Source organism: Papio anubis, chromosome 1 (genome assembly GCF_008728515.1).
Source record: "Papio anubis isolate 15944 chromosome 1, Panubis1.0, whole genome shotgun sequence".
Taxonomy (NCBI): Eukaryota; Metazoa; Chordata; class Mammalia; order Primates; family Cercopithecidae; genus Papio; species Papio anubis.
In genome coordinates, this window is record NC_044976.1 from 214,008,559 (window position 1) to 214,032,359 (window position 23,801).

The 23,801-nt window shown below is 39.2% G+C and overlaps 1 protein-coding gene across 21 annotated transcripts in view; it reads left to right on the plus strand.

Annotated features, from left to right (window-relative positions):
* Positions 1-23,801, plus strand: part of CATSPERE (catsper channel auxiliary subunit epsilon) — a 181,845-nt gene that overhangs the window by 99,957 nt on the left and 58,087 nt on the right. For all 21 annotated transcript variants that reach the window (XM_021931885.2, XM_021931889.2, XM_021931887.2 and 18 more), the window contains 3 exons: positions 2,228-2,705; positions 13,571-14,013; positions 23,634-23,692. In XM_021931885.2, coding sequence (XP_021787577.1) covers positions 2,228-2,705; positions 13,571-14,013; positions 23,634-23,692 — 980 coding nt within the window. The remainder of the gene's footprint in view (positions 1-2,227; positions 2,706-13,570; positions 14,014-23,633; positions 23,693-23,801) is intronic.

A 23,801-nucleotide genomic window follows, 5' to 3' on the forward strand; every position in this document is an offset into this window, starting at 1 on the left:
CTATATCTTGGCTGAAATTCCTCATCTCTTCACTATGTTGCCCATCTTTTCCACTAGAACCTTCAGCATTTTTATTATAGTTATTTTCTTTTTAGACATTCTTGGTACCTCAGCACTGACAACATTCCAGAGATCTCTTAATACCTCACAGTGGTGCCACCAACTTTCGAAATCCTTGGGAGAGCTATCTCTGCTTTACAGCCTAGCTTCTAGCTTTTTGATCATTGGGTAATTATCTTTACTTTCTCATCTGATGCTGAATTTTGGTACATCTTCCTCTCTTCCTCCCCTTCTCCTCCTGCCCACTCCACACTCCCCTCTCCTTCTCCCTCTCCCTCTCCTTCTGTCTCCTATTTCCCTGTCCCAATTCTGTCAGGGAGGCTGCTTTACACTCTGGGTAGAGGCCACGCATGGCTCAAGGAGAGTTCCTCTCCACTCCCTTACCCCACTCCTCGTCAGGAGCTGAGAATCCAGAGTGTGGATGGGTTTCTCTCAACTTGCCCAGCTTGATGCCCCTTTCCTGCCTTCAAAGACTTACTACCTTACATTTTGAAGAGACCTTGAATACTTCAAAGGATCTTTCACCTCACCTGCATGATTATGCCGAAGCATTAAGTGGAGTTATGTGGGAAAGGGTTTGTGGGTGAGAGTGAAAACTCACTTCTTGGCTGGGAATCCTTGGAATTCTCATCTATCATGTTTATGACGTGCTCCTCTTCCCATCTCTCTGACAAGAATGACAATGACCGTGGGTTTCTTCTATAGCTCATCATTTTGTTTCTACTCTATTTCTTCTTTAAGAATTGTTTCACTCGTTTCCAGCAACATAAGTTCTATACTTTAAAGTGAATCCACATTTAGCAAAATGACTTTTTATCCCAAATTGTGTCTTTCTTTGGTTACCAGTTTGATATCTGCCTACCTCCTGTTTCAGTATACGCTAAATATTTGTACATTAAGTAAAATGAGGACAGCAAGATGTTTTCAAAAGACTCCTTTTGAATGTCATGTACATAGAAATTACATACTAAGTAAAAATCCTGAAAAAATTAGAAACAGTGGGGAGAGGAGGCAGAGGAGAAGGGAGGCCTTGGACTCCTTGATGAAATTAGGCCCACCGAGTTTCAGGCACAGCGGTTTCTGAATACCCTTCCCATCTAACAGCCTATATCCATAAAAGGGTAGAATTCATTTGTCTAAGGTTTTAAGTTTTCTCTTCTCTTTATCTGGTAACCAAGGAATCTAGAATTCCAAAAATGAGTTAATATTTGAAGAGACCTTATATGTTGACCTTAGTAAACATCAAGGTCAAAGGGGCACTCCAGGCCAGAGTGATAAATACATAAAGAGAAGGCTGATGTGCTTAAAAGGTTTAAAAGGAATTAAAATTTATTATTCCTATTGATAGAAACAATTTATAAACAAGTAATTGGGATAATTTATCTTTATGGTTATATGTAATATGATCAATTTCTATTTAATATATTTCTATGCCTGAAGTATTATTCAAAAATATATTGAAACGAATCAAACCATAGTATTTACTACCTTTTGTTTTTATGTATTTTTTTTTTTTAGAGACAGGGTCTCACTCTATCACCCAGGTCGGAGTACAGTGGCATAATCATGGCTCACTGCATCCTTGAACTCCTGGGCTCAAGTGATCCTTCCACCTCAGCCTCCCAAATAGCTGAGACTACAGACACATACCACCACCCCCAACTAGTTTTTAACTTTTGTAGAAATGGGGTCTCATTGTGTTACCCAGGGTAGTTTCAAACCACTGACTTCAAGTGAGTCTCCTGCCTCAGCCTCCCAAAGTGCAGGGATTATAGGCATGAAACCACCACACCTGGTCTCTATTTTTTAAATGTAGCAAATTAGAAGATGGAAGTTGTTAGACCTTGGGAGCTAAGCTATGAGGACACAAAGGTGTAAGAATGATACAATGGACTTTGGAGACTCGGGCGGGAGTCGGGGGCAGGATGGGAGGGGGATGAGGGATAAAAGACCACACATTGGGTACAGTGTACACTGCTCAGAGATTTTGGGTGCACCAAAATCTCAGAAATCACCACTAAAGAACTTATTCATGTAATACCACCTGTTCCCCAAAAACCTATTGAACTAAAATTTAAAAAAATAAAATTTACATTTAAAAAAGAGAAGTTGTTAGACCCATCTCTAAAATCGAAGATTTTTCTCATCATTTTTCACTTTGTCATAGGCTAAAGAAAGAAGAAGCAACTTTGCAGTCTGGACAGAAAATGAAGTTTACCTCGAATATATTCTTCTTAAATTTGCCAGATTAGTAACTACCACAGAACTGAAAAACATCCTAAATCTATCAGTAACTGCTACTCTGACGATACACAGTGTTGAGTATACAGGACACCCTCTGGAGGTTGCTGTGTTTTTAAGTTATTGCACTATATGTACCGTCACCAGAAAGATTTTCTTAGTGATATATAATGAAGATACAAAACAGTGGGTTTCCCAAGACTTTACATTAGATGCCCCTATTGACAGTGTTTTCGTTCCATATTTTGTATTTTCAGCACTGCCAGGATTAATACTATGGAACAAGCATAGTATCTACTATTGTTACCATAATTTCACCTTTACTGGGATTTTACAGACACCTGCAGGACATGGAAATCTATCAATGCTATCAAATGACAGCATTATTCATGAAGTTTTCATAGGTAAGGCATTCTCAGTCTACTAACATTATTCTAGATTTTACTATAGACACCTTCCTTATAATGATGTAACACTTTTTAATGTACCAATATGTGGTGTTCTTATCACCTACAAATGAATCGACTTTAAATTCAAGTAATGTTAACTATGAGCTCACATAGCAAAAGGGCAAACTCAGTTTCTTTTTGCGGGGAAGAGGGGAGTTTCATTTTAGTCAATCAGTAGATTCTAACTAAGCAATTTATGTATACGTCGTATGTGTAGGAGGTGCTGTGGTATTGTGTTACGTTTCCTGGGGCTCCCAGAACAAACTACCACAAACTGGATGACTTAAAACAACATAAATGTATTACTTCACAGTTCTGGAGGCTAGAAGTGGAAAATCAAGGTGTTGATAGGGCCATGCTCCCTCTGAAACCTGTAAAGGGAGGTTTTATGTTGTAAAGCACATATGAAACAGGATTGTATGTGTTTTTTAAACAACCATGAGCCACAGTGATAAGAAGACAAGGTTAGAATGATACATTGGGGATAGATTTTAGAGGATGACAGATACCCACTTTGAATGTTGTACTGAAGGTCATTCAGAAACAATGAAATGTAACATGCTCAAACCATTCATAAGTTTATGAAGTAGGAAGTTCAAGTCCTTCAACTCTCACCATTCTCATTTCCCAAATAACCAACTATTAAGAAACTCCTGTGAGGCTGGGCGTGGTGGCTCATGCTTCTAATGCCAGCACTTTGGAAGGCCAAGGTGGGAGGATCACTTGACCTCAGGAGTTCGAGTCCAGCCTGTGCAACATGGAGAGACCTCATCCCTACTAAAAACTTAAAACTGGGCATGGTGGTATGCGCCTGTGGCCCCAGCTACTCAGGAGACTGAGACAGGAGGATCATTTGAGCCCGGGAGGTCAAGGCTGCAGTGAGCCGTGTTCACATCACTGAACTCCCCAGCCTGGACAACAGAGCGAGATCCTGTCTCAAAAAAAAAAAAAAAAAAAAAACTCCTGTGAGTTTGTCCAGACTTTCAAATAAGCAAATACTAAATATAATGGGCATGTTTTCAAAACAATACATATAATAGATATAAAATTAATGCCATTTTAACTGCTATGTAATGTTCAACTGTCTATGCACACTACTGTCTAATTAACAGGGGTGCAGATAGATATTTGGATAGATATTAGGCTTCAGTTCTTTTTCTGTTACAAATAATGCATATGTACACATACCGATACAAGTGTTTCTGTAATATAAATTACTGGATATAGAATTCGTGAATCAGAAATTACAAATATTTAAAAAGTTGATAAATCCTTCTCACTTACCCACCAGCAAAGTTTGTCACAGTCTAAACTCCCCCAAAAGTTTGAAAATGTATCATTTTCATATAATCTGTTTAACAGTTACTGGTTATATAGAAAATGTTATTCTCATTTTATTGCACATATCTTTTATAATTAGATGTTTTATCTAGTTTCATAAATGTATTGGCCATATTCTGTGAATTTCTATTTTTCTTGTCATTTCGTTATTTCTGTTTTATTTTTTATTTATTATACTTTAAGTTCTGGGATACATGTGCAGAATGTGCAGGTTTGTTACATAAGTATACACATGCCATGGTGGTTGGCTGCACATCATCTACATTAGGTATTTCTCCTAATGCTATCCCTCCATTACCCTCCCAACCCCTGACAGGCCTCGGTGTGTGATGTTCCCCTCCCTGTGTCGATGTGTTCTCATTGTTCAACTCCCACTTATGAGTGAGAACGTGTGGTGTTTGGTTTTTTGTTCCTGTGTTAGTTTGCTGAGAATGATGGTTTCCAGCTTCGTCCATGTCCCAGCAAACAACATGAACTCATCCTTTTTTATGGCTGCATAGTATTCCATGGTGTATACGTGCCACATTTTCTTTATCCAGTCTGTCACTGACGGGCATTTGGGTTGGTATCCAGTCTATCATTGATTGGCATTTGGGTTCCAAGTATTTGCTATTGTGAACAGTGCTGCAATAAACACAGGTGTACATGTGTCTTTATAGTAGAATGATTTATAATCCTTTGGGTATACACCCAGTAATGGGATTGCTGGGTCAAATGGTATTTCTAGTTCTAGATCCTTGAGGAATCGCCACATTTTAAAGATCGCCATTCTAACTGGCATGAGACGGTATGTCATTGTGGTTTTGATTTGCATTTCTCTAATGACCAGTGATGATGAGCTTTTTTCCATATGATTTTTGGCTGCATAAATGTCGTCTTCTCAGAAGTATCTGTTCATATATTTTGCCCACTTTTTGATGGAGTTATTTTTTCTTGTAAATTTGTTTAAGTTTTTGTAGATTCTGGATATTAGCCCTTTGTCAGATGGATAGATTGCAAAAATTTTCTCCCATTCTGTAGGTTGCCTTTTCACTCTGATGATAGTTTATTTTGCTGTGCAAAATCTCTTTAGCTTAATTAGATCCCATTTGTCAATGTTGACTATTGTTGCCATTGTTTTGGTGTTTTAGTCATGAAGTCTTTGCCCATGCCTATGTCCTGAATGGTGTTGCCTAGGTTTTCTTCTAGGGTTTTTGTGGTGTTAGGTCTTAAGTTTAAGTCTCTAATCCATCTTAATTCTTGTATAAGGTGTAAGGAAAGGATCCAGTTTCAGCTTTCTGCATATGGCTAGCCAGTTTTCTCAACACCATTTATTAAATAGGGAATTCTTTCCCCATTGCTTGTTTTTGTCAGATTTGTCAAAGATCAGATGGTTGTAGATGTGTGGTGTTATTTCTGAGGCCTCTGTTCTGTTCCATTGGTCTATATTATCTGTTTTGGTACCAGTACCATGCTGTTTTGCTTACTGTAACCTTGTAGTATAGTTTGAAGTCAGGTAGCGTGATGCCTCCAGCTCTGTTCTTTTTGTTTAAGATTGTCTTGCCTATATGGACTCTTTTTTGGTTCCATATAAAATTTAAAGTAGTTTTTTCTAATTCTGTGAAGAAAGTTAATGGTATTTTGATGGGGATAGCATTGAATCTATAAATTACTTTGGGCAGTATGGCCATTTTCACTATATTGATTCTTCCTATCCATGAGCATAGAATGTTTTTCCTTTTGTTTGTGTCCGCTCTTATTTCCTTGAGCAGTGTTTTGTAGTTCTCCTTGAAGAGGTCCTTCACATCCCTTGTAAGTTGTATTCCTAGGTATTTTATTCTCTTTGTAGCAATTGTGAATGGGAGTTCACTCATGATTTGGCTGTTTGTCTGTTATTGGTGTATAGGAATGCTTGTGATTTTTGTACTTGATTTTGTATCCTGAAACTTTGCTGAAGTTGCTTACCAGCTTAAGGAGATTTTGGGTTCAGACAATGGGGTTTTCTAAATATACAATCATGTCATCTGCAAACAGAGGCAATTTGACTTCCTCTCTTTCTATTTGAATACCCATTCTTTCTTTCTCTTGCCTGATTGCCCTGGCCAGAACTTCCAATACTACATTGAATAGGAGTGGTGAGAGAAGGCATTCTTGTCTTGTGCCGGTTTTCAGAGGGAATGCTTCCAGCTTTTGCCTATTCAGTATGATACTGGCTGTGGGTTTGTCATAAATAGCTCTTACTATTTTGACACACATTCCATCAATACCTAATTTATTGAAGGTTTTTTAGCATGAAGGGGTGTTGAATTTTATTGAAGGCTTTTTCTGCGTCTATTAAAATAAACATGTGGTTTTTGTCATTGGTTCTGTTTATGAAATGGATTATGTTTATTGATTTGCATATATTGAACCAGCCTTGCATCCCAGAGATGAAGCCGACTTGATCATAGTGGATAAGCTTTTTGATGTGCTGCTGGATTTTGTTTGCCAGTATTTTATTGAGGATTTTTGCATCGATATTCATCAGGGATATTGGCCTGAAATTTATTTTGTTGTGTCTCTGCCAGGTTTTGGTGTCAGGATGATGCTGGCCTCATAAAATGAATTAGTGAGGAGTCCCTCTTTTTCTGTTGTTTGAAATAGTTTCAGAAGGAATAGTACCGGCTCCTCTTTGTACCTCTGATAGAATTCAGCTGTGAATCTGTCTGGTCCTTGGCTTTTTTTGGTTAGTAGGCTATTAATTACTGCCTCAGTTTCAGAACTTGTTATTGGTCTATTCAAGGACTCGACTTCTTCCTGGTTTCATCTTGGGAGGGTGTATGTGTCCAGGAATTTATCCATTTCTTCTATATTTTCTAGTTTATTTGCGTAGAGGTGTTTATAGTATTCTCTGATGGTAGTTTGTATTTCTTTGGGATCAGTGGTGATATCCCCTTTATTGTTTTTTATTGTGTCCATTTAATTCTTCTCTCCTTTCTTCTTTATTAGGCTGGCTAATGGTCTGTTTTGTCAATCTTTTCAAAAAACCAGCTCCTGGATTCATTGATTTTTTGAAGGGTTTTTCGTGTCTCTGTCTCCTTCAGTTCTGCTCCAATCTTAGTTATTTCTTGTCTTCTGCTAGCTTTTGAATTTGTTTGCTCTTGCTTCTCTAGTTCTTGTAATTGTTATGTTAGGGTGTCAATTTTAGACCTTTCCTGCTTTCTCCTGTGGGAATTTAGTGCTGTAAATTTCCCTCTAAACACTGCTTTAGCTGTGTCCCAGATATTCTAGTATGTTGTGTCTTTGTTCTCATTGGTGTCAATGAACTTACCTATTTCTGCCTTAATTTATTTACCCAGTAGTCATTCAGGAACAGGTTGTTCAGCTTCCATGTAGTTGTGTAGTTTTGAGTGAGTTTCTTAATCCTGAGTTCTAATTTGATTGCACTGTGGTCTGAGAGACTGTTACAATTTCCATTCTTTTGTGTTTGCTGAGGAGTGTTTTACTTCTAATTATGTGGTCGATTTTAAAATAAGTGCAATGTTGTACTGAGAAGAATGTATATTCTGTCAATTTGGGGTGGAGAGTTCTGTAGATGTCTATTAGGTCCGCTTGGTCCAGAGGTGAGTTCAAGTCCTGGATGTCCTTGTTAATTTTCTGTCTCATTGATCTGTCTGGTATTGACAGTGGGGTGTTCAAGTCTCCCACTATTATTGTGTGGGAGTCTAAGTCTTTTTGTAGGTCTCTAAGAACTTGCTTTATAAATCTGGGTGCTCCTGTATTGGGTGCATATGTATTTAGGATAGTTAGCTCTTCTTGTTGCATTAATGCCTTTAACTTAATTATGTAATGCCCTTCTTTGTCTTTTTTGATCTTTGCTGGTTTAAAGTCTGTTTTATCAGAGACTAGGATTGCAACTCCCATTTTTTAAAATTTTTATTTATTTATTTATTTTTACTTTCCATTTGCTTGGTAAGTATTCCTTCATCCCTTTATTTCGAGCCTATGTGTACCTTTGCACATGAAATGGGTCTCCTGCATATAGCACATCGATGGGTCTTGACTCTTGATCCAATTTGCCAGTCTGTGTCTTTTAGTTGGGGCACTTAGCCTATTTACATTTAAGGTTAATATGTTATGTGTGAATTTGATCTTTTCATTATGATGCCAGCTGATTATTTTGCTCATTAGTGGATGCAGTTCTTCATAGTGTCGATGGCCTTTACAGTTTGGTATGTTTTTGCAGTGGCTGGTACTGGTTTTTCCTTTCCATATTTAGTGCTTCCTTCAGGAACCCTTGTAAGGCAGGCCTGGTGGTGACAAACTCTCTCAGCATTTGCTTGTCTGTAAAGGATTTTATTTCTCCTTCACTTATGAAGCTTAGTTTGGCTGCATATGAAATTCTGGGTTGAAAATTCTTTTCTTTAAGAATGTTGAATATTGCCCCCAATTATTCTGGCTTGTGGGGTTTCTGCAGAGAGATCTGCTGTGAATCTGATGGACTTCTTTTTGTGGGTAACCCAACCTTTCTCTCTGGCTGCTCTTAACATTTTTTCCTTCATTTCAACTTTGATGAATCTGATGATTATGTGTCTTGTGGTTGCTTTTCTCAAGGAGTATCTTTGTGATGTTCTCCGTATTTCCTGAATTTGAACGTTTGCTTGTCTTATTAGGTTGGGGAAGTTCTCCTGGATAATATTCTGAAGAGTGTTTTCCAACTTGGTTCCATTCTCCCCATCACTTTCAGGTACACCAATCAAATATAGGTTTGGTCTTTTCACATATTCCATATTTCTTGGAGGATTTGTTCATTCATTTTCATTCTTTTTTCTCTAATCTTGTCTTTATGCTTATTTCATTAAGCTGATCTATAATCTCTGATATCTTTTCTTCTGCTTGATCAATTTGGCTATTGATACTTGTGTATGCTTCACAAAGTTCTCGTGCTGTGAAGCTCCATCAGGTCATTTATGTCCTTCTCTACACTGGTTATTCTAGTTAGCAATTCGTCTAACCTTTTTTCAAGGTTCTTAGTTTCCTTGCATTCGGTTAGAACATGCTCCTTTAACTCAGAGGAGTTTGTTATTACTCCCCTCTGAAGCCTACTTATGTCAATTAATCAAACTCATTCTCTGTCCAGTTTTGTTCCCTTGCTGGCAAGTGGTTATGATCCTTTGGAGGAGAAGAGGCATTCTGGTCTTTGAAATTTTCAGCCTTTTTGCGCTGGTTTTTCCTCATCTTTGTGGATTTATCTACCTTTGGTCTTTGATGTTGGTGACCTTTAGATTGGGTTTTTGTGTGGACATCCTTTTTGTTGATGTTGATGCTGTTCCTTTCTGTTTGTTAGTTTTCCTTCTAACAGTCAGGCGCCTCTGCTGCAGGTCTGCTGGAGTTTGCTGGAGGCCCACTCCAGACCCTGTTTGCCTGGGTATCACCAGCAGAGGCTGCAGAACAGCAAAGATTGCTACCTGTTCCTTCCTCTGGAAGCTTCATCCCAGAGGGGCACCTGCCAGATGCCAGCCAGAGCTCTCCTGTATGAGGTGTCTGTCAACCCTTGCTAGGAGGTATCTTCCAGTCAGGAGACACAGGGGTCAGGGACCCACTTGAGGAAGCAGTCTGTCCTTTAGCAGAGCTTGAGGGCTGTGCTGGGAGATCCACTGCCTCTTCGGAGCTGGCATGCAGGAACGTTTGAGTCTGCTGAGGCTGGGCCCACAGCTGCCCCTTCCCCCAGGTGCTCTGTCCCAGGGAGATGGGAGTTTTATCTATAAGCCCCTGACTGGGGCTACTGCCTTTCTTTCAGAGATGCGCTGCTCAGAGAGGAGGAATCTAGAGAGGCAGTCTGGCAACAACAGCTTTCCGGATCTGTGATGGGCTCCACCCAGTTCGAACTTCCTGGCAGCTTTATTTCCATTATCAGGGGAAAACTGCCTACTCAAGCCTCGTTAATGGCAGACGCTCCTTCCCCCCCCGAGCTGGAGTGTCCCAGGTCGAGTTCAGACTACTGTGCTGGCAGCAAGAATTTCAAGCCAGTGGATCTTAGCTTGGTGGACTCCATGGGGATGGGATCTGCTGAGCTAGACCACTGGGCTCCCTGGCTTCAGCCCCCTTTCCCGCGGAGTGAATCATTCTGTCTCACTGGTGTTCCAGGCACCAATGGGGTATGAAAAAAAAAAAAAAAAAACTCTTGCAACTAGCTTGGTGTCTGCCCAAACGGTGCTTGAAACCCAGGGCCCTGATGGTGTAGGCACCTGAGGGAGTCTCCTGGTTTGTGGGCTGCAATGACCGTGGGTTCCTCATGGAGGAACCAAACTGTTCCTCATGGCACAGTCCCTCATGGCTTCCCTTGGCTAGGGGAGGGAGTTCCCGACCCCTTGCACTTCCCCAGTAAGACGACGCCCCACCCTGCTTCAGCTTGTCGTCCGTGGGCCACACCCACTGTCTAACCAGTCCCAGTGAGAGAAGCCGGATACCTCAGTTGGAAATGTAGAAATCACCCACCTTCTGTGTTGGTCTCACTGGTACTGCAGACCGGAGCTGTTCCTATTCTCCCATCTTGCCCACAACTCCCCCTTTTCCGTGAATTTTCTATTCGTACTGTTTGGACATGTTTGCATTGGGTTTATCTATATTGATATGTTCTTTATCTCATGTATTGCAACTATTTTCTCTAGTGTGTAACTTCCTGTACCTTTTTGGAGGGAGTTTGGTATTTCGAATTTGTATTTTTATATGGTCAAATTTGTTAATATTTTTATTTGTAACTTTTGATATGCCATGACAGGTCATTTCAATTATAAAAATATTACATATTTTCATTATTTTTATAATTCTGATTTTTATGTTTTGATATTTAGCAAGAGTTAGGAATCTAATTGTATTTTTCCCATTGAAAGCTGATGTTGCCTTAAACCATTCTTTTATTAAGCAAACCTCTCCCACTGATCTGAAATGCTACTTCTATTATGTATTCATTCCTCACATTAACCAGATTGTTTCTAGGCTATTCTGTTCCACTAATCTATTTGTCCTGGTGCTATACTTTTTTGTTTACTATATCCTTAATCACCTAACACACTAAATAATTTATTTTCATGTTTATTGGCAGTCTTCTCTGCTGGAATGTAAGCCATACACGAGAAGGAATTTTCTGTTTTTCTCATGAATGTATTCCTCCCAAGTACTAGAACAATATAGCCCCATAGTAGGCATTCAATAAATTTGTTGAATAGACGTTTGCAATATTTGTCTTCCCAACCAGGAATGTTGTATCTCTTCATTATTTTTATTTTCTCTAATTGAGCTAATCTAATCTTTTATCCCTTCTTGAGTCAATTTCAGAAGTTCGTATCTTTCTAGGAAATAATTCATTTTATGTAGATTTTCTAATTTATTGGTAAAAGTGGGCTATTTTAACTTTTAAATTTCTTATGTACCTGTAATGATCTTCCTCATTTATAATATTGTTTGTGCCTAACCCCCTTGTTAGTTTGGCTTGCAATAGATTGTCTATTTTTTTAGGTTGTTTTTGCTTTCTTCTCCTTTTAAAATGAATTCTTAATTTTATCTACTTTCTTTTTTATTTAATTTCTGCTTTTGTCATTATTGATTCTTCACTTCTGCTTTCTTTTTGTAACTTTAGTCATCTCTTGCCTGCTTATTAAGTTAAATGGTTAGTTCATTTATTTTTAGTCTTTCTTGTTTTCTAAGCATTCAAAGCTACACACAAGCAAAAGGCTATGAATTTTTCTCTGTATGGCTTTAGCCATATTATCTTTTAAATCATTCTTTTAAATTATTCTTAATTCTCATTTTAACTTCATATTTAATGCAAGGATCATTTATAATGTTTGTAGTCAGCGGTGTGATCAGCTAAAGAGAAAGTGCTATGAAAGCAAATACTGGGAACATCAATCCAGATGTATGGGATCAGAAAACTAGGTGTGGAGGAAATGACTTCTCAACTGAAAACTGGGGAGAGAGTATATATATATTAGCAAATTATTTCACTGGTTAGGATGGGGCATTGAGGTAGTGTTCCAAGCTGAGAATACAGCATGTGCAAAGATGTGGAGGCAGGAAAGAACATGGCACGTTTGGGGAACTGAAGTTAGGTCAGTCTCAGTAGATAACACAGTGTAAGGCAAAAAATGGCAGAGACAAACCTGTCTAACGAACAGACAGGCCACGTCATGAAGCAATTTGGACATTATGTATAATCCAAAAACAATGTAGTGTTTTGTTTCTTGGGGTTTTAAATTGTATATATCGTTCTACTGCATGGATCCTGCAATTACTTTTTCATTCAGCATAGAAATATGTTATTATGTCATCCATTCACATTTCTCCCCTTCTACCTTGTGATCTACTGCACATATTTCTGATTAGGTAAGTTTAAGTAGAATACAATTTATAGTAATTTGTAAAAATGTTACTGACTTATTCTGATTTCAAATGTAAGATGCATAAGCACAACACAGCCTGAACCTCCTTCACTCAAAGAATTCCCCTCTTCCTTCCAGCCAGTCCTCTTCAAGTGTTGTCTTTTGACAATTAAAGTATATTCCTAGAGGCTGTACACAGAGAATGTGATATCTTGAAAGAAAGCTATGAAAGCATCTAGCCCTACTGTTCCTTTTAGAGACATAGCGACAGAACTACAGAGGTTAAGATAGTTACCCACTATGACCCACTGTGACTTAGGCAGAATATGAAGTGGAGAAAGCTTATTATCTGCTATGAGTGAACCTGCAGAGGTAGGCTATGCTTTATGCCACGGTCACCCCCACTCACCTCCATGTCTTCATCACAGCTATGTTAGCCTGCCAGGGTTGCCATAACAAGATCCCACAAACTGGGCAGCTTAAACAACAGAAATTTAGATTTTCTCCTATTTCTAAGGCTAGAAGTCCAAGATCAAGGTACTGTCAGGATTGGTTTCTGATGAGGCCTCTGTTCCTGGCTTGTAGACAGTCACCATCTTGCTGTGTCCTCCTGTGGCCTTGCTTCTCTGTGTCTAGAGAGATCCCTGGTGTCTCTTCCTTTTCTTATAAGGGCACCAGTTCTGTTGGACTAGGACCCCCTGCTTCTTAGCGCGTTTTACCTTAATTACCTCTAAAAGCCCTGTCTCCAAATACAGTCGCATTGAAGGTTAGGGCATCAACACAAGAATTTGAGGGGGACACAATTCAATCCACAACACAATGAGGAGTTCCTAATAGCTCTATTCCTGCCATGTTCATCCTTGTTATTACCGAATCCACGAATTCCAGTTCTTTTTTATGTTAAATGATGTTATATATCACAGTGATAAAGTATTCAAGAAGAAAACTAATACAATGAAGTGGGGAGAAGTTCCCCAATATAGTGTAAAGTTATGGGTTCATGTCTGCACATTCTAACTTTCTCGAAGTATGAAAATACTTGGTCATTATAAAAGAAATTATTTTAGTTAAAAGTACACTTAACTAAAACAGCATGATTTATGGTTACTTAGACTAACCAAACTTTTCTCTTTTTTCCAGATTATTATGGAAATATTTTGATAAAAATGGAAAATAATGTAATATTTTATTCCAAGATTAATACTAGAGATGTAGTAAAGCTGCATTTATGGACAAATAACACAACAAGAACATTCGTTTTATTAAGTACATCTGGTTACACATATTTCCTGTATGCTTTGGACAATGGCACAATACAAATACAGGACTATCCCTTGAGTCTGGAAACACGAAGTGTAGCTTTCACGACAAAAGACAAATGCCCATACATGGCATTTCATAATAATGTTGCTCGTGTTTTTTACTTTTTGGACAAGGGAGAGACTCTGACACTTTGGACTCAAATCATCTATCCAGAAAATACTGGTCTGTATGTTGTTGTGGAATCCTATGGCCCTAAAATATTAGAAGAGAGTCATGACATTTCCTTTGAAGCTGCCTTTGGACACTGCACCAAAACTCTGGTAAGCTAATATTTTAAATTTCTTCATTTGATTTTAATAAGTATAAAAGTATAATATGGCTGGGCGTGGTGGCTCATGCCTGTAATCCCAGCACTTTGGGAGGCCAAGGCAGGTGGATCATGAGGTCAGGAGATCGAGACCATCCTGGCCAACACGGTGAAACCCCGTCTCTACTAAAAATACAAAAAATTAGCTGGATGTGGTGGCGGGCGCCTGTAGTCCCAGCTACTCAGGAGGCTGAGGCAGGAGAATGGCGTGAACCCGGGAGGCAGAGGTTGCAGTAAGCCGAGATCACACCACTGCACTCCAGCCTTGGTGACAGAGCGAGACTCCATCTCAAAAAAAAAAAAGTATAATATTAACATTTTTATAAATGAATTTCCCTTCTAGGCTCAGCTGAGAAAATGTTGAGGAATGTCTGAGTTTTTAATAAATAATAACATGATAAGCCATTCATTCCCAAGTCATTATTTTTGCTTTCAATATCCAAGCCCTCTTTGCCACCTAATAACTAATAATACATTCCTTCAAAATTCATTGTCAGTTGTATTGTTCACTTCTCTTCTGTTGTCTATTGTAATATAATAAACCACCTCAAAACCTAATTGCTTAGAACAACAACCGATTCTAGGCCAGGTGCGGATGGCTCAAGCCTGTAATCCCAGCACTTTGGGAGGCCAAGGCAGGCAGATCACAAGGTCAGGAGATCGAGACCATCCTCGCTAATACGGTGAAACCCCGTCTCTACTAAAAATACAAAAAATTAGCCAGGCATGGTGGCAAGCGGCTGTAGTCCCAGCTACTGGGGAGGCTGAGGCAGGAGAATGGTGTGAACCCGGGAGGTGGAGGTTGCAGTGAGCCGAGATCACACCACTGCACTCCAGCCTGGGTGACAGAGTGAGACCCCGTCTCAAAACAAACAAACAAACAAACAAAAATTCTATCAATCAATAGTTTGGGCTGTGAGTAGTTGGGCAGTTCTGCTGGTATCATCTGGGTTCATTGATATGGTGTGGGCATCTGGTAATTCATCTGCAACTATATGACCTAAGATGGCCACATTAATCTAAGGGGCCTCAGCTGGAACACTTGTCTCTGCTGGATAAGCCAGGTCTAGTGTTATCCTCCAGACTAGACCTGGCTTCTTCTGTGGCAGTCTCAGGGCAGTGTTCCAAGACATTGAGAGCAGAAGCCTAGATTTGGCCACATATCCCTAACTCATAGGATGGTGACATAAACTCCAACTCTTATGGAGAAATAGCAAGTTACACTGCATATGGGACATGCATATGGGAATGGGAAAAATTATTGCAGCCATCTTTGCAAACAATGTCATAATAGGTGTTATAAGTAAAATGTTTACTTAGAAACAGAATGCTTGTTCTTTGGTACCACAAGGAAAAAATCAGCACTTAGACAAAAAATTGTCTTAGCAAGGCAGTTTTACTTTCTGCAGAAAGGGTGCTCCTCACAGATGGAACAATGGCAAGAGCGCACCTGAATAAAGGAGGGAAGCAATTTTTATCCTTTATGGGGCTTGTCCTTGCTACTGTGTCTTGTCTCCCTTGGCTGAAGCTAGACCTCACAATCTAAGCTGAACCTGACTGGCTAATAATTTAAAACTTTCCTAAATAGGCAAAGGCAATAGGGAACAAAGGAAAAGAGAAAGTTGATTACTAAAAGACTTACAAAAGTAATAACATTCCTAAATAAGAAAGGGGCGTAGCCTGCGAGCTGGGACCTGCCTGTGAGCACGTCCAGCACAGATATCTTGGTAAAAGTACAAGGACATAGGACGTACCACATGCCTGTGAGCATGTCTAACAGCTACACAGGATAGGGCTTAACGAAGAGTTTTTAGCACAAAGTAAGCAAGCTTGAAGGCTTGAAGGAAGTTAGTCTTTAAAAGAAACTTATTTCTAACACTTATGATTTATTCTTTAACAAGAAGGGAAACTCTGAAGAGGAAACTTTTTACTTTTACAATTTCTTCCTCTGGATTTGATCATTTCTCTTCAAACTTTTTTAACACGTTTGGCTTAGCTGTTTTGCTTGAGTTTTTAAAAGAAAAGTTTTTCTGGTTGATGAAATGCTAGGGTAAAATGGATAGCCAACTGAACTAGAGCACAAATACTGCTCTAATTATTTGGCAGAGTGTTCGGTAAAGGTCCTCTATAATTCTATTATACATTTACTTGGGGATGAATAAGGGCGGACTGATGGGTCAGCTGTTGGAAGTGTCTGACTTCACTGCCTCCTGTTAAGTTTAAGAAACTTAACAAACTTTAATAGTTTTATATTCAGGAGGCCTGATTACTTTTAAATTATACAATATTTCTTGCATAAATTCCCTTTTATAACTTTTTTTATGACTTTCACAGACAATCTTTGACATGCCTTAACTTTCTGACTTCTTTTTACACTATTTTTCTTCCTAGGCTTACCTTCTGTGTCTTTCTCTGATCTCTCTCTCTTTCAGTCTCTCTCTCATTTATTCTCTCCCTCTATCTGTCCCTCTCTCTCATTTATGCTCTCTCCCTCCTGAGTTCTCCCACTCTTGCAGTTGGCGGGGCCGGGCAATGGCACAGAACCTGCCCCACAGCGTGTGCTGCCATCTGTCTCTCCTGTTTCTTTCTGGTTTTCCTTTTTACTTTCTCCCTTCCTCTCTTGCACTTAGTTTTTCTTGGACTGGGTGGAATCCTCGTGGCCACAGCCCAGGCCCCGGGCCGTCGCTGGCCCAGAGGCTTGGCAGATGCCTGCCACAAGTTGTATGAGTCATGCTCTTTCGCCTCCTCTGCTCTCCTCCTGACACCAGTCCTTGTCCTCTTCTTCCACGCAGAGCCAGGCTGGGGAGAGGGACCTACCTCTTGCCTGCCAGGCTGCGCAGTGTGGTCTCCTGGCCCTGGCACACTCACACTTTCCTGTTCGGCTCTAACTTGCAGGCATCCATGGCCAGTGTCCTCCGAGGGTGGGGGGACGTACCTGAGCAGTGCTGAAGGCTTTGGGCTTGGCAGCTGGTGACCTGGGGGCTCTAGCTGCACAGCTGGGTGCGAGGACAGCATCCTAGCCATTGCCGCTCTGCCAGGTGCCAGCGATCTACAACTGTGGAGCTGCACTTGCTGCTCTTGCTCTCTTTCTCTCTGACCTCCTCTCCTAGTTTCTCTTTCCTCTCTGCTGGTCTTTCCCTTGCCTCTGCCAGTCACCTACTCTGCTGTTCTCCCCTCCCCTTCCCTTTCCCCTAGGGAGCAGCTGGTGGGAGTGGAGCTTAGCCTCTTTCTTCCATTGAGAAGAGAGGAAAGGTAGGTTTTGAATATTATTCCTATTGCCAGAGGTTTGTGTGAGGTTCAATCTCTCTCTAATGGGGATTTTTCACCTCTTTTTAACCTCTAAGACAGGCTGACTAAGGAATACTTCACCACCTCCCACGGCTTTTCTTTCCTTAGTCCTGACTAAGGAATGCTTTACTGCCCCTGCGGCATCTCTTTCCTTGGTATATCCTAACTAAGGAATACTTTACCACCCCATGGCTTTCTTTCCTTAGTCCTGATCACCAAGGAAATACTTTACCAGCTCCTCCAGTGTTTCATTCCTTGGCTCGTGCACGAGGTTACCTGGTCCATATGGTATGTGAGGATCCTTTACTCCAGGTTGCCAGCCAGTTTCTTTCCGTGTTGCTGAGAGTCCAGATTTATTCATTACACCAACTGGGTCTCTATTCCTTACCCCTGAGGCCACCACAATGAGGCAGTGGGGCACCTCCTCATGAGAGAGGACTAGAGACTGCCCCCAGAGGAGAATGTATCCCTGTATGGGTCACCATTTTGTTATAAGTAAAATGTTTATTCAGAAACAGAATGTTTGTTTCTCGGTACTGCAAGGAAAAATTAGCATTCAGGTAAAAAGTTTTCTCAGTAAGGCAATTTTACTTTCTGCAGAAAGGGTGCTCTCGCCATTGTTCCATCTGCGAGGAGCATCCTTTCTGCAGAAAGTAAAATTGCCTTGCTGAGAAAACTTTTTATCTAAATGCTAATTTTTCCTTGCAGTACCAAGAAACAAGCATTCTGTTTCTGAATAAACGTTTTACTTTTAACAATAGATATAAATATACCGTGTATATTATTTTTGTATACTGCATTTCAAATTAATATCATAATGTGAGTATTTCACATGTTACTTCAATTTCTTCTTGAAAACTGTGTAACTCAAAGTGGTGGTTTCTGTTCCCCACCTTCCCTTTCTAGCTAGGCTCAGTTTCCTTAAGCATGTATAATAGTGAGCCTGCTATCTGATACAATGGATTGGAAGTGGTCAGTTAATTCCAAAGTCAGTGAAAGCAGAGAATCATAAAAAGTGAAACCAATATATGTGAAACATTTTACTTTAATTTAAGTGAACACACTTTTCATATAGGACCAAAGCCTTTTCTTTAAAATAGGTCCACTTACTGTAGTTCCTCATCTCCTTTCTTGTATAACCTTGCTCATAATGCATCATTTCTGAGTTCCTATTTCAGTTTCTTTAAGATAAAGAAAAAAAATACTTGAAGGCACTGGAAAAGCAACTGAAACTCTAGAATTTTATAATTTTTTTCAGTATTTTAGTATTACCTTGCTCATACCTACTAATTCAGCAATTTCTTCAGTGACTTGCTTTATCAAAATTTTCCAAAAAAATCAACTTAGTTCTCAGGGAAACAGTAACTCTACTTTCATTTGATACTGATTTTATCAATCTATAATATTATATATAATTACTTATTTTAAATAATCATATAATCTGGCACCAACAGATTTGGAAACAACATGGATTCAGATTTACATGCAGCCTCATGGATAGATCTTCAAACACAGAGTTGAATGAAAATTATGAGAAACTATTTGAAATCTATCTTAGTCCATTTGGGCTACGTAACAAAAATAACTCAAACCAGGTCACTTATAACAGCAGAAATTTACTCTCTCACAGTTTTGGAGGCTGGAAAGTCCAAGATGAAGGTGCCAGCAGACTTGGTCTCTGGTGAGGGCCCGTTCCTCACAGACAGTGTCTTTTCACTGTATCCTCACATGGCAGAAGGGGCAAGGCCACTCTCAGAGGCCTCTTTTTTTTTTTTTTTTTTGGAGACGGAGTCTCGCTCTGTCACCCAGGCTGGAGTGCAGTGGCCGGATCTCAGCTCACTGCAAGCTCCTCCTCTCGGGTTCACGCCATTCTCCTGCCTCAGCCTCCCGAGTAGCTGGGACTACAGGCACCCGCCACTTCGCCCGGCTAGTTTTTTGTATTTTTTAGTAGAGACGTGGTTTCACCGTATTAGCCAGGATGGTCTCGATCTCCTGACCTCATGATCCGCCCGTCTCAGCCTCCCAAAGTGCTGGGATTACAGGCTTGAGCCACCGCGCCCGGCCCAGAGGCCTCTTTTATAAAAGCACTAATCCCATGCAGGAGGCTCTGCCCTCATGACCTATTCACCTCCCAAAGGGCCCCACCTCCAGTACCATCATATTGGTGATTAGGTTTTAACACATAAGTTTTAGAGGAACACATTCAGACCATAGCACTATCAGTGTAATAACATTTATGAATATTACAAATACATACAGATAAATAACAAACAAAAAGGCATTATACGTATTTCAAGGATACAAAGATGCCAAAGGTATATTTTCAAGGATACAAACATAGTTGTTTGATGTATGATATATTGCTGCCTACTATGGGGGAAGATGATACAGGGGAAAAGTAAAGTATGATAAATAAAATAGGACTGGATTGATAATGTACCAAAATAAAAGGATATATTTAACTCTTGCTTTTCTTTCCAAGAATTTGATGTATAGTATTCAGTTGATTCTTGAACAATGTGAGGATTGGGGCACCAACCCCTGCCCCATTGAAAATCTGGTATAACTTTTATTGGTTGTTTTTTTTTTTTTTTAGATGGAGTTTCGCTCTTGTTGCCCAGGCTGGAGTGCAGCGGCGTGATCTTGGCTCACCACAACCTCCACCTCCTGGGTTCAATCAATCTTCCTGCCTCAGCCTCCTTAGTAGCTGAGACTATGGGTGTGTGCCACCACGCCCAGCTAATTTTTGTATTTTTAGTAGAGACGGTTTCACCATGTTGGCCAGGCTGGTCTCAAATTCCTGATTTCAGGTGATCTGCCTGCCTTGGCCTCCCAAAGAGCTGGGATTACAGGTGCGAGTCACCATGCCCAACCATGGTATAACTTTTGACTCCTCAAAATCTTAACTACTAACAGCCTACTGTTGACTGGAAGCCTAACCTAAACAGCCTATTAACACATCTTTTATATGTATTATATGCTGTATTCTTACAATAAAGTAAGCTAGAGAAAAGAAATGCAATTAAGAAAATCATAAGGAAGAGAAAACACATTTACAATACTACACTGTATTTATCAATACCGTAAGTTTTACATTATCTGTTTACAAGATAAATCTTCTGAAATGATGGGCAACCTAGCTGCAGACCTCAGTCTACAGCTATATATATATAGCTCTCTCTCTCTCTCTCTCTATATATATATATATACATAAAAAATACACACATACACACAGGTATATATATATACACACACACACACAGAGGTACATATCTATACAGGTACATATATACAGGTTATATATATAAGTGCATATACATATATATACACACACACAGGTGCATATCAATCAATTCAACATTTTTTTTCATTTCTCTTTTTTTGTTTTGTTCTGTTTTTCGATTTTCTCTCTCGTTCAACATTTTCTTGTAACGTCATGACTTTTCTTTGCTTCGAAGCACCTTCCACAGTATCACTAGTGACACTTTGTATGGGCCCATGGTGTTATTAAGATTTACAGTATTGCAATAAACATGATTTAAAAAATATGCAAGAACCACAAGAGATCAGTTTTTGCTGTGATATGCAATTTACTGGAAGGACAAACTGCCCACAGGAAGACTAGTGTCACACAGCATTTTAAGCAGATACAACACTTGAGCTCATAGCAATAGCAATGGGAGGGGGCTGTGAAATGATCACACAGTACAGCATGTACATGTACATTAATTTCATGCAGTTGTGGTTTATTACTGCACCTTTACATTTGTTTGCATTTCTCTCAACTGCAAATGGCACCATGTGTGGTCTGTAAATGTTTGTGTACGTTTTGATAAATTTTAACTTTATAGTAGATCTGTATATATTTTACAGTAGCACATGATAAAATAGACTAGTATTCACATATATTTTATGTACTCGTGAAATACCTAACTTTTTCTTAATTTGTTCAATCTTCTAGGCTACATGGTTCAACCGTGAGTTTTTTCAAATTGCCACAAATCTCCAAAAAATTTTCCAGTATACTAATTGAAACACAAAACCCCATGTGTAACTGTACTTGCACAGTTCAAACCTGTGTTGTTCAAGGGTCTACTGTTTATCTGTGTATTTGCAACTCAGACCTTCAAACTACTAGTTACTCATAAAAAATTTACAAATGACCAATGGCAATAAAACGTTGCATTTTGCAAAAATACAAAATTTGCATTTTTAATAAAATACTGGCTCTATCATTTACTACCAAATGACACTGAACAAGTTTTTAAATCTCTCTGTAATTCTCTCATCAGTAAATTGGGGATAACAATAGTAATGAAAGTACCTACCTCATAAGGTTCTTTTATTCTCATTTTTTTTTCTTCTTTCAACTTGACACGTAAGGTTCTTACGAGGATTAAATGAGCTAGTACACATTAAGGGCTTAGAAAAGCACCTGGCACATAGTAAGTACTATATGTGTGCATTACTACAAACACTACCACTATTACCAGTACTCCTACTACTACCATCACTACAACTACCATATTTTATCAATTCTAAGGCACTTTGGGTTTTTTTTCAGACAGGGTCTCTCACTGTCATCCAGGCTGGAGTGCAGTGGTGCAATGTCGGTTCACTGCAACCTCTGCTCCCCGGATTGGAGCAATTCTTGTGTCTCAGCCCCCTGAGTAATTGGGATTACAGGTGCATGCCACCACGCCTGGCTAATTTTTGTACTTTTTTTTTTTTTTTTTTAAGTAGAGACAAGGTTTCACCATGTTGGCCAAGCTGGTCTTGAACTCCTGACCTCAAGTGATCTCTTCGATAGGGCACTTTTTTCTTAACATTTAACATCTCTGAAATCAGGATGAGTCTTACATCCTATAGCAATTTAGGCTCAGTGAAGTACAATAGTATTATGAAAGCACCTTGCTTATATAATGCGGACTGGGTCACTGTAACTTCACAGACTAATGATTGGCTAGTATGATGCTAAGCATCATAGCTAATCATTCGTTTTTTTACAAATGAATATAACAGCCACATACAAAAGTAAATAAAACATTTATGCATAATTTAGCAAATTATTATAAACCAAACACCCATGTAATCACCATTCAAGTAAAAAAATATATAACATCGGAAGTACCCAAAGCCCTCCTGTGAGTTTTCCCTTATCAGAATTTTCTCCTTTTCCAAGTTAAACATTAGTCTGACTTTTGTGGTAATAATTTCCTTACTTTTTGGCCAGGCGCCATGGCTCACACCTGTAATCCCAGCACTTTGGGAGGCCGAGGCGGGCAGATCACCGAGGTCAGGAGTTCAAGACCAGCCTGACCAACATGGTGAAACCCTGTCTCTACTAAAAATACAAAAATTGACTGGGTGTCGTGGCAGGTACCTGTAATCCAGCTACTCGGGAGGCTGAGGCAGGAGAATCGCTTGAACCTGGGAGGTGGAGGTTGTAGTGAGCTGAGATTGTGCCATTGCACTCCAGCCTGGGTGACAAGAGTGAAACTCTATCTCAAATAATAATAATAATAATTTCCTCACTTTTCTTAATAGTTTCACCACCTACATATGCATCACTAAGTAATATAGCTAAGCTTTGTCTATTTTTGAACTTCATATGAATGGAATCATTGCATATATATTATATACACACATCTATCCATAAATATCTACATATATTGTATTTTTGTCTTGCTCTTGTCTTTGAATATGATGCTCATGAAAGTCCATGTTGTTTTCTGTAGCTGGCATTCATTCATACTCACTGACCTATTGTGTCCCTCCGTATGAATGTACTACAAGATATCCGTAGCCATTTTACTGTTGATGAACATTGGTCTGTTTCTATTTGGGGGCTATTCTGAATAATGTTACAATGAATATTTTAGTATATACCTCCTGAAAAGCACATATAAACATTTCTATCAGGTAGAATTACTTTTATGTGAGATTCTTGGTGAGGCTATGAATTCAGTTTATATTATAATTTTGCAACATTTTATTATGGAAAATGTCAAACATATAGAAAAGTTGAAAGAATTTTACATTTAACAGCTCTATATCTATACCCACTATGTACATTAATATTTTATTATACTTGCTTTATTATATATCTATGCACCTGTCTATCCACCAGTCAATCTTGTCGATCACTTACAAGTGATCAACATCATTACATACCCTAATGAAGGCATTTTGCGTGCCTAGATGTGGAAAGCCATGTGCTACTAAAGTGGGATCACCACCCCCAATTTCCCTGCTTTACATAAATTTTAAATTTTCTTTTTTCAGACAATAACATTTTATCAGAATGTAGATTATGAGGGACTATATGATTACTTCGAGATGCAGTAAGTATAACTTTTAAAAGAACTTTCTCAGTATCAAATATGCTACTCAGGTTATTGATTTGTGGGTGTTCTTTTATTTAAATGGCCTCATATTCTTTTAACTATTCAA